This window comes from Otolemur garnettii, unplaced genomic scaffold (assembly GCF_000181295.1).
Source record: "Otolemur garnettii isolate 467f Iridium unplaced genomic scaffold, OtoGar3 scaffold00103, whole genome shotgun sequence".
Lineage (NCBI taxonomy): Eukaryota > Metazoa > Chordata > Mammalia > Primates > Galagidae > Otolemur > Otolemur garnettii.
The window spans coordinates 5,013,343-5,025,087 of record NW_003852498.1 but is presented as its reverse complement, the minus strand read 5'-3'; the positions used below and the strand labels follow the sequence as shown (position 1 = coordinate 5,025,087).

The 11,745-nt window shown below is 36.5% G+C and overlaps 1 protein-coding gene across 1 annotated transcript in view; it reads left to right on the top strand.

The window, feature by feature from the left end:
* The window catches only part of TBCK (TBC1 domain containing kinase), a 174,170-nt gene that overhangs the window by 16,165 nt on the left and 146,260 nt on the right, over window positions 1-11,745 (top strand). Inside the window, exon 3 of the mRNA XM_012809277.2 lies at window positions 10,500-10,614. Coding sequence (XP_012664731.1) covers window positions 10,500-10,614 — 115 coding nt within the window. The remainder of the gene's footprint in view (window positions 1-10,499; window positions 10,615-11,745) is intronic.

Sequence of the window (11,745 nt, the reverse complement as noted above, 5' to 3'; positions counted from 1 at the left end):
AGAAGATTGTGCTTACCTAGATAATCCTCTTTTCTTAAATTCAGTTGTGCTATCTAACATAACCCAGTCATGGTAGTAAAATGCATCATGTTTTAGTCATATGGATTATGCCAGATTTATACATGGGGAGCAGGGATCTTGGGAGCCATCTTAGAATTGTACCTATCACAGTTTGGTTAGTAAAAACTTGGGAAAATTGTTAAAATGTATAGCAAATGTTATCACTGGTGTTCTCTTTTGTATTAGTAAGTCATTGTGGCCGGGGTGGTGGGAGCTATAGTGATTCACTAGAGGCACTCACAGGACTTGGTGAGACATCAGTATACTGACAGTTGTGGCACATCACAGCAAAGGATATAAAGCAAACTTTGCAAAAGGAAAAGGCTTATGGAGCAAAGTATGGAGGAAACCAGGCACAAGCTTCTCTGAGTCCTTTCCCAGGGAAGCTGTGTAAGATGTACTTTGTTCTTCAGTAGGTAAATGTGACTACATGTGCAAGGTTTTGCCTGTTAGGGAAGCCCTCTTGAGCCTAGGTTTCAAGGGTTTTTATTAGATGTTGATCACACAGGCAATTAGTATCTGTACTATGACTACACTTACTGAATCAAGCCCTATAGAGAACATAGACATTCAATAAAAATCACATTGTTGGCACATACTATCCAGACAAGCCGGTAGGGTGAGATTCAAGGCTTCAAATGGGCAAAAGATTCTTATCAGGACGTTCCAAGAGCACATTCCCAGGAGTACTAAGCCCCAGTCAGGAAAACATGCAGTTCTTGGGAATGTGCAATCAAAGTCTGAGGACTGAAGAGTTTGCTTTCTGTGAAGGTAGTGAAGTAGGTTTCGTTGGCACTTTCAACAATGCATAAAGTGTAATAGGACTTTTTAAACAAGGGGCTCTTGGTCTCGCTCACTGAGGGTTTGAGTAAAGATTTTCTTTTTCTTTTTCATTCATCCTTTGTGTTAGTTTTGTTGCCATAACATATTATCACAAATTTATTATCTCATAGTTCTGTAGGTCAGAAGTCCAACAGGCTTGACTGGTTTCTGTTTCGGGGATAACAGGGCTGAAATCAACATGCTGGGCAAGGCCACATACACCCTGGAGGCTCTAAGAGAGAATGCATTTCCAGACATATTCAGGTCATCAGGTTGTTGCTCTAAACCCATGAGGGCTGTAGGGCTGTTATATCGTTTCCTTTCTGGCCATTGGTCAGGAGTCATTTGCTTCTAGAGACACCAGCATTCTCTGACTTGTGGCCTCTTTCTTCATCTTCAGAGGGGGCAATAGCAGGTCAAGTGTTTCTCATGCTTTGAATTTCTGACCTTCTCTGCCTCTCCTGCTGCCTGCTCTGACTGACTTTTCAGCCTTGTTCTTCTTCCTAATCCCTGGAACTCTGAATGCTACCTTATTTGGAAAAAAAGATGTAATGCAAAAACCTTTGTACCCCCTTAATACTTTGACATAAATTTTTTTTCAATGAAGATTTTACCCCATTTTTCCTGCCATAAAACACAATCCCTCATAGCACATACAAATTCTGTAAGCTTTAAAAACAAACCAAAAAAAGGTCTTATATTGTTATATTTGAAGAGATCATCCTGGATCACTCAGGGCGGCTCAAAATCCAGTGTCAAGTGTTCTCGTAGATGAGAAACTCATAACGGAGAAGACACAGAAGAGAAGTCAGAATGGAGACAGAAGCAGAGACTGAAGTGATGTGTTCCCAAGCCAGGAAAGCCAAGGCGTGCCAGGAGCCACCAGAAGGTGGGGAAGGCAAGGAAAGATTTTGACCAGGAGCTCCCAAAGGGAATGTGGCTCTGTAAACGCACTCCCTCCCCCTGGAACTTTGGCCTCCAGAGCTGGGAGGGAATAAATTTGTTATTTTAAGCCACCCAGTTTTTTGCAGCATCTATTGAAAATTAGTAAAAAGTTCCAAACTTCTATCATGTTTTTTCATCCTAAAGCAAATTAGGAGCCCCAAACACATTACCTAATTAATACATACTCAGGTATGGTTGAAAAAAGTCATGGTTAGCCAGGGTTGTGGTGGGCACCTGTAGTCCCAGCTACTTGGGAGGCTGAGGCAAGAGAATCACCTAAGCCCAAGAGCTGGAGGTCATCGTGAGCTGTGACACCACAGCACTCTACTGAGGGCGATAAAGTGAGACTCTGTCTCTAAAAAAAAAAAAAAGAAAGAAAGAAAAAAGTCATGGTGAATAACCAGACACTCCTAGAAACCAGACTGAGGAAATTTCAAAGGTTCCTGATGCTCTGTGCGAGGAATTTGGGATAAATACTAACACATTCCTTATTCTATCATATTAGGGAAATGTAAATCAAAACTACAATGAGCTATCACCTTACATGCGATAGGAGAGCTGTAACCAAAAGATGAAGGACAGTAAATGCTGGCGAGACCATGGGGCAAATGGTACCCTGTGTGTTGCTGATGGGAATGCAGAAGGGACAGGTACTTTGGGGAACAGCTGGGGAAACATAGTTGTCATTTGACCCGGAAATTCTATTCTTAGAAATAAACCTGAAAGAACTAAAAATGGGTATCCAGTCGAGTACTTACACATGAACATTCATAGTAGCAGCATTAATCGTAATAACCAGAAGGTAGAAACAATCTAACAAATGTCCATCAACAGATGATTGGATAAACACGTGTGAATTGGTCTCAAATCAAAATGACGAACAGTAATAGAAAATTGTTTTCCTTTTTACACACAGCAACATATTGATCAATTTAATTTAAATTGAAAAACAACTTGGAATGAGCTAGGGTATAGATTTGTTGCAGTTTCTTTTTTTTCATCCCGGGCTGTGTTTGAACCTACCACCTCCAGTATGTGGGGCCAGCGCCCTACTCCTTGAGCCCAGGCACCCCAGTGCTTAGAACAGCCATTCTCAACCTGTGGGTCATGACCCCTCTGTAACAATGAAAATATGTCCTGCATGTTAGATACTTATGTTACAGTTCATAACAGTAGCAAAATTACAGTTATGAAGTAGCAACGAAAATAATTTTATGGTTGGGGGTCACCCCCACATGAGGAACTGTATTAAAGGTCGCAGGATTAGGAAGGCTGAGAGCCACTGGCTCAGAAGAAAATACTAATGGGCAGAACTACCCGGTAATTTAATCCTTAGATCCTTCAGACCTGCTTATCAAATGGTGATTTTTATTCGTACAGAGAAATCAGAAAATTGTTCTGATTTTATTAAGTGAGAAGAATAGTTGGAGAGCCCAGTTTGCAGTCGTTGTTAATCTATAGAATGTGTACACAAATGTAATAAAATAGTATAATATAGTTTAATAAAGACCCTGGTTTTATTGAGGGTGACTTGCACTTTGGTTTGTTTTTCTTGTGAGATGATTAGGATTCTGTCCAGGGCCAGTAACTTAGTGGTCTCCATTTAGCGCCTGTTCATGTTATGTTTCTCACTTGATAAATTTGCAAACCGAGGCAGGATGAATTTTGAAGCATTCTCCAAGCAGAGCAAGTCGGTGACAGAGTCCCTTGGCTTTGAATCTGAACATCGAACCACTAGCTAGACTATGTATTCTATATATATTTTGATCTTATCAAAGTAATTTTTTGCCGAGAAGAAAAATTACCTAGTATTCAAGTTGGGAAGTTAATTTTGCAGTTTACTGTATCCCATTGAGAATTGGTTATAGTCCAGATTTATAGCATTCAACTCTGATTGTTTTGGCGTAAAAGCTAAATTGTAAAATATGCCCAGTCTCACAACTTAGAGGCAGATAGGCTTATTGTTTTCTTTATACTTACTACAAAACAATCTTAGGTACCAGTTAATCATTGCAACTTACATTTCTAAACATCTGAATCTGTGGTAAATAAATTCTCTAATTTCTTTAAGAAAGGATCAGTATCCTTTCAGGCTCATACATGTGTGCCCAGTAGTGAAATGAGTTTTTCCATTTTCAATTCCAGAAACTGTTGGGGTTCTTTTCTTTAAAAAAAAATTGCTGGCTCAGCGCCTGTGGCTCAAATGGCTAAGGCACCAGCCACATACGTCTAAGGTGGCGGGTTCAAATCCAGCTCGGCCCGCCAAAACAACAATGATGGCTGCAACTAAAAAATAGCTGGGCGTTGTGGTGGGCACCTGTGGTCCCAGCTACTTGGGAGGCCGAGGCAGGAGATTCGCTTGAGCCCAAGAGTTGGAGGTTGCTGTGATGCCACAGCACTCTACCCAGGAGGATAGCTTGAGGCTCTGTCTCAAAAAATAAAAAATAAAAAAATTGCTGTGCTAAATGTATATTTTTAACAAAACGTCAAAATTTAATAAGTGATAAGTTTCAAAAGCCTAAAAAGCATCAGCTCATCATTGAAAACTCCCTCCCCAGATTCTGGAGGAACCTTTCAAAGTTACATACTCACTCAGCTCTTTTGTCTTGAGGTTATAGAAAGAGAGTTTCTTTAAAAGATAACCCGTGATTAAACACTTGTGTATTAGCATTAATCATTAGTAAGCACTTTATTTTTCCTCTCCGTTTCTTGAACCGCACAGTAGCTAACCATATTTCATCTGTGTTTCCTCCCCCTTCATATTTTACCTTGGGCTAATACCAAGTAAGGAAAGTTTTAGACCAAAAGGAAAATATCTGGGGGAGTGATTGAGTTTTATAAGGTGAAAGAACATCTTGAACTCATAGAATGCAGAAGTGTATTTCCTCCTTTGGTTTGCTGACCAAAGGGTGTTTGGGCTTGGGGGACAGGCTATAGAAATATCATGGATTGTGGATCAGAGGAAATAGCATGTGTGGTTTTAGTTACCACCTATACATGAATGACTTCCAAATCTATTTCAGCAACCCTGACCTCTCATTCTCTTTCCTGGCCTCTATTCCCTGCAATCTGAATAACATCTTTTCTTGGAAACATTGCGTATACTTAAAACTGATGGTTTTAGGCAAACAAGAATCTCTAAGTTATTACACTTAGTCTAATCTACAGTTTTAGCCAGATAATAACAAAATTATTTTCTTAGCACGATATCCAGATTTATCCTGCTTCTTTCAGTATATGAAGATGAGGAGAGGTGTATTTTCAGCAAATGAATACTTTTTGTGGATAGCCATTGTGTGAACTTGAGCAATTTATGTTTTCTTGATTATCTGAAGAATTATGCATTCTCCCAAGATATTTCATTAGAGGGGAAGAATTTAATCTAATTGCCTGTACCCTCTTACACCCTTGTGTGATCTCATTTTATACATTTATTTAACAGCTATTGTTTGATCTCTGTTTAGTAGATACATAGCTTACAGGCACTATGATAGGCATAGTGAGTCATAATTGAATAAGTTAGTACATACATGCTCAGCTAAAGGTACAGTGAGAGACTCAAATCTATATAGAAATAATTACTGTAAAGTTAATAAACCCTGCAGCTATGTACTGTCAGAATACAGGAAAGGGAGTACAGTTCTTTCGGGGTCTTGCCATTGAATGAGAAACCATTAAGGATCTTGGCTAAAATATTGAAGTCACAGAATATAGAATAAAGGAGGTTGTCAAGAAGGGACTGATTGTCAGAGGTAACAGAGGAGCATTAGAGGACAGGGACCCCAAAGCCTTGATGAGATTAAAGAGCAGGTCCTCAAGAATGAGAAACAAAGAAGTATGGGAGATTGTACTTGAAAGTCTGGATATGTTAAGTAAATACAGGTTGAGCAATGTCTTATTGTGACAAGCTATCACTATCAGTATTTGGGAATGTTGTCTTGGGTTAAATGAAAACCTTTGGCTATGAACAAGTGAAGTCAGCCAACCTATATGTACTTAACCCATGATCTGTAGATGTTTTAACCAACATCTACAGATGGTTTATGGGTAATTTAATCAGTAACATGCAATAAATTTCCTTTGAAGTACATCTGGAAAGGCCTAAGCAAAATACATTTGGCATTGTACTAACCTAATAGATTGGAAAACATATTAAGCCAAAATCCAAATATATCAGAGTTAACTTATAACTAGAAACCATCAAGTTTTGGTGATAGTGGTGGTGGTGGTGATGGTTTTTCTCTTTTAATTTTTAATCTTACATTCCCAAGATTTATGATTTTTTAGTTCTTTTTTATCTTTACCAATTAATTACCAATATAATTGATAAATTCTCATGTTTTATTTTCCTCTGAAGACAAAAGGAAAGGATAAATAAGTCTCGTGTACTAGCCTCATTGCTTGTATTGAAATTGTCAGTTTATAAATCTGTCTTTCTAACCCGTAGGCCATAGGATTCTTGGTTGTGAACATTGATTCTTCCTCTTGGTATCCAGGGGACCTAGAAGTGCACGTGCCAAACAATAAATAGTCACTCCATTGATGTCTTTGAGTACGAATGAAAGTACTCTAAAATGTGTTCTTGCTCTATTAGAAAATATAAATCATATTAATTCAAAAGCTATTTTTTGGTCATGTATATCTTAGTAATAACTTAGGATTCTTAGATGTTCATTTGTCAAGTACAGTGGTGATGAAGTAAATGCTAGCTGCCTGGTCCCTGCAAAAACAAGAGTGACTGAAAATTTCAAAAGAAGTAGAATATTTCCTGACTTGAAGTATAATTTACATTTTCCATGTTAGTGATAACTTCGCTTTTTTAACAAGACTCTGACTTGAAAATTGTGTAGAGTCATATTTTGCATTGCTAGTTTTTTTTTTAAAAATTGTGTGAATCCCATTTTCTTAATCTTACATCTTCTTTTTAGCATTCATATTCATTTAACGTGTAACATGTTAGCTCTTACTAGACCTATGATATTTTTACCTCCTGTTGCATTGTAATTGCACTAGCTGCTAAAGATTTCATGGTCAAAGTTCTTGGCAATATTGAAGAATATAGCTTTGAAAACTATGTATACAAAATTCTGCAGGTATTGATTCTTCTCATTATATAAAATAGCATTAATTTTTTTTTTTTTTTTACTTTAAATTTAATTTTTAAAGTTTTTTAAAGGGCGGAAAGGCAATTTTTTTTGCTTGTTTTGCCTTTTTTTTTACTTTTACTTGCCCGTTGTTTTTAGTTATTTTTTAGGAAGGCCCTTTTCTTCACTTTCGGTTTTTTTTTTTTTTTGTGACAGTCTCACTATGTCACCCTGGGTAGAGTGCTATGGCGTCACAGCTTACAGCAACCTCAGACTCTTGGGCTTAAGTGATTGATTCTCTTCCCTCAGCTTCCCAAGTAACTGGGACTACAGACACCCGCGACACGTAGCTGTTTTTTGCTTTTAGTTGTCATTGCTGTTTGGCAGGCCCAGGCTGGATTCAAACCCGCCAGTTCTGGTGCCCTAGCTGCTGAGCTACAGGCGCCGAGCCAACTTCAGTTTTTCTTATGTTTGAATTTTTAAAAATTCTTTTCTTGTATGTGTTCATCAGCTCATTATTGATGATTGTGCTTTTTAACATGGAGGACTACTTTCTATTATCTTATAATCGATTAGCAAAAGCCCAGTATTGAAAGTAGAACAATTGAAGTTCTCTGTGTTCAGCAGTTTTCAGAACTGGTTTAGTAGAAAATGACCTTAAAAGGTTTGGTTGTAATTTTGTAAGAAAAATATTTGTATTGAAGTAGTATGCAGCTGAGGTCCTCTAGTGTCACAGCTGAATATAGCATCAAATTTTAAAATGCTATGAAGAGTGTGTGTGTGTGTATGAGAGAGAGACACTGAGTAAGAACAAGACGTGTTACTTTAAGGTTGACTTACAGTCAAATGAGCTCATAAAACTAGGTTTATATTTTTTTGATCTCGAGGGAGAAGGGTCTGCCCTTTTCATGTACACATATTTCAGTGTCATTGTGCTTTTACTTAAAGCCCTTATCTCTGTAATTACCGATAGGTTACAAAGGAAATTTGTTTAAGTCTGGGATTTTGCCATGTATACAATGGATTGGGCTTACTTTTAAGATGAAGACTGTCTTTGTCACAAATTTTGCTTGTTTTATACATTCCCTACTTGCTTAAGACTGACTGAAAAGGCACTGTAATGTGGGAGAAATTATTTGATAAAGAGGAATGGTTCATAGGTCAGTTTAAATAGCATTATTTCTGAATAGTAACCTTCATTGCTTCTATTTTACATCATGAGGAATGTCAACTTACTGCTTTATTTAAAATATGACCAACAATTAGAAATTGGATTATCAGCTATTTGAGGGGGAAAAAATGTTTGAGAAAAACAGAGCCTGGAAATAAGGGCATAGAGAGAGGATTCACCACAGAAGAAATGAAAATAACACTCCTTTTGTTCCCAGAATTAAAAGCATTCTAACTGTCCTCTCTCTGTGAATCTATGAAAGCCAAAGGCCTTGCAGTGGCCTAAATGCCGTTAGTGATCTAATTCCGTGCCACCTCTCTGAGCTTGTCTCCCACCACTTCATCCTTTGCTTGTTCTACTATATGTGCTGTGGCCTTGGTGCAATTTATTAAGCTGCTGAGCCTTCAGGACTTGTTCACTGTGCCCTCTGCCTGAATCAGGCATTTTTTAGAGAGCTGCGTATCTTTCTCACTTTCTTAGGATTTCTACGTAAGTGTCTTCTTTTCAGTGAGGTCTGCCATACTCACACTATATATCGTCCCTGCTAAATTTTTTCACTGGCGTTTCATCACTCTATGTACTTGTTTGTTTAGCCTTCAGGAAGAGAGTGCAGGTTTCTTTTATCCAACTGATGAAATTTGATAATGTAAAAATAATATAACTAATCAAATAAGGAATTTGGGAAGAAAAACAGAAAAGCAGTAGAAATAAGTTAACTATATCTTATATAGTGAAGTTAATTATATTAAATAAAAGTCTAACTATGAGAAAAACTGAAAACAAAAGCTGCTAAGGAAAATTACCTCTGGTACATCAGACTTGAGTGAGAGGGAGGAGGGAGAGTTTAATTTTTATCGACAGTTATTCCTAATGGCTTCAATTTAGGGGAGGGAATTAGGTTCTAAGAATTCTTTTTTTTTTTAATATTCAACCCATTTTTTTAAAAGTCAGGTTTATTGAGGTATAATTTATGTACCTTAAAATTTACCCTTTTTAGTATACAGTTCAATGAGTTAGTTAAACAAAATTCTATAAAATAAGAATAAAAAAGTTCCATCTCCCACAACATTTTCTCATACTTGTATAGTCTACCTCATGCCCCTACCCAAGCCCATAAAGATCTATTATTTCACTTTTTTACTTTTAACCTGTTTGTTTGTTTGTTTGTTTTTGAGACAGTCTCACTGTATCACCCTCAGTAGAGTGCTGTGGCATCGCAGCTCACAGCAACCTCAAACTCTTGGGTTTAAGTGATTCTCTTGCCTCAGCCTCCCAAGTAGCAGTGACTACAGGTGCCCGCCACAATGCCCAGCTGTTTTTGTTGTTGTTGTTGTAGTTGCCATTGTTGTTTGGCAGGCCCAGGCTGGGTTCAAACCCCCCAGCCCTGGTGTATGTGGCTGGCGCTCTAGCCACTAAGCTACAGGCACTGAGCCTAACCTGTCTTTTGTTTAATGTGAGTTTCTCATAAACTGAGTTTAGTTGTTTTAACTCTTCAAATCTGATGGTCCCTATCTTTTAACTGGTCAGTTTAGACCATTTACATTTTTTAAAATTATTGATATATCTGGGTAAAAATCCATTAGTTGTTTTCTCTTTCTTTGCTCTCTGTTCTTTTTTCCTTTTGCTCTCCATGCCTGTAATTATTTTTATGATTTCATTTCATCCCTACTTTGGCCTATTATTTATAGCTCTTTAAAAAATTACCATTAATGCTCACCTGAATTTAGTGGTGGATTCCATTTTTAAACATAAAAATATGCATAGAAAAGAAATCTGTACCAAAATATTAATATTGGTAATTGGATTTAAATTATTTTCTCCTACTTTGTATATTATTTTTAACTTTCTACATGAACAATTTTTGATTTAAAATAATTATGGGAACAGATGGTAAGAGAGACAGGTGAAGGGAAAAAGAAACAGGTGTGGTGGAGAATGGCTTTGGATAGGGTAAGCACTAAAGAAAATGTTTGATAAATAATAAATTGCCAGAGGTTATTCTACGGATTGGTGTGGAAAATAAGGTATTGTCTATATACTATAAAACATATTATAGCTAATTTTTAAAGGTTTAAGTTGAGTCTCAGAATAGATGGTTTTTACTGACTTAGTTCTCCTATTTATCTGAAACTTTCCTAATAATTTTGCAAAGCCAAACCTGACATAGGTTAGTTGCGCTTTAATATATATGAGACACAACACCAAAGCTAAAGTTCCTTCCTGGAAAGAAGAATTCCACGAATTGGTTATGATCAGAAAAATTAAAATATACATAATTGGATATTTTGGAAAATGTACAGAATATATTTTTTCTGAAAGAAGGAAGTGCAATAAAAATATATATTTGAATATTTTACTCTTTAAAACATTCTATATATGCTTTGTAATTGATCTTTGACTTTTTGTTTTCCTCGTAGTTATTCAAAAGTTTTGTGCATAGCATTCGAGGTACTTCAAGGCTTGCAGTATATGAACAAACATGGTATAGTACACCGGGCACTGTCTCTTCATAATATCCTGTTGGACCGAAAGGTAATTGTCAAATAATATAATAGTGTTTTCAACTGGAAGGTACTGAAATGAGGCCTACTCAGAGGAAACATGGAATATGTTTTAAGAATATTCTTAATGAAAAGACTATTTGAAAGTGATAGAAATATCGTTGTTGAAAAAAACAGTCTTTTAAATTATTTGAATCTATGTATCTTTCACAGAGATTATTTTTTCCTTAAACCCCATTTTCTAACTTTATGCTTTCTTTCTTTTTTTTTTTACTTTTTTTCCTAAGATTCTAACATGATATGCATTGTGGTTTCCAACCTACCCCTATTCTGAATTTGCTTTCATTTTTAGAAAGCTGCTCTACTTAAATAGAAGGGTATTCTCATAAGTGCAATTCAATTGTCTTTTCTCCTCTTTATTGTTCTTCTTCTTTCTCTGATCATTTATCTTATTTACCAGCTATTCATACCTAGCTCTCTTTTCTATTGGAGTGCTGCTTCTCTATTTGGAAATCTTATAAGGATTAACAATAAGAAACTAGTAAACCCTTCTAAGAGAATCATGGATGGCAAGGTGTCATTTTCAGAAATAATCAGAAATTCATTATTTCACATAAGCATATAAAAATAGCTTTGGGGAAATTTCTTCTTAGGAATAATTTTCTATTTTAGTAGGATTTTTCTTGTTCTCTGATCCTTTCCCCAAACTTCAGTACAATTACCTTATGATATTAAAAAAATTACAAAAGAGATGATGGTGCTCATTAATTTTAGATTGATGATGGTATAGAATTATTGCCATAACTAATCTAAACTGTATTTTAAAATATAAATGTTTTATACTTATGAGAAATATTTTTAAGAAAAAGGTAAACCAATTTAAAAATCAACTTAGTTTTGATAAAAGCCCTAACAAACATCTTCCCTCTCAGCCCAGATGAATTCAATGCTTAATTCTATCAGATGTGCAAAGAACTGGCACCTATCCAGCTGTAACTGTCCTATAACATCAAGAAGAAAGAAATGCTCCCTAATTCATTCTACGAAGCCGGTATCACCCTGATACCAAAGTCCAGAAAGGACACAACAAAAAAGAAAAAACTACAGACCCTATGAATGGCTGGGTGCGGTGGCTCACACCTGTAATTCTAGCACTCTGGGA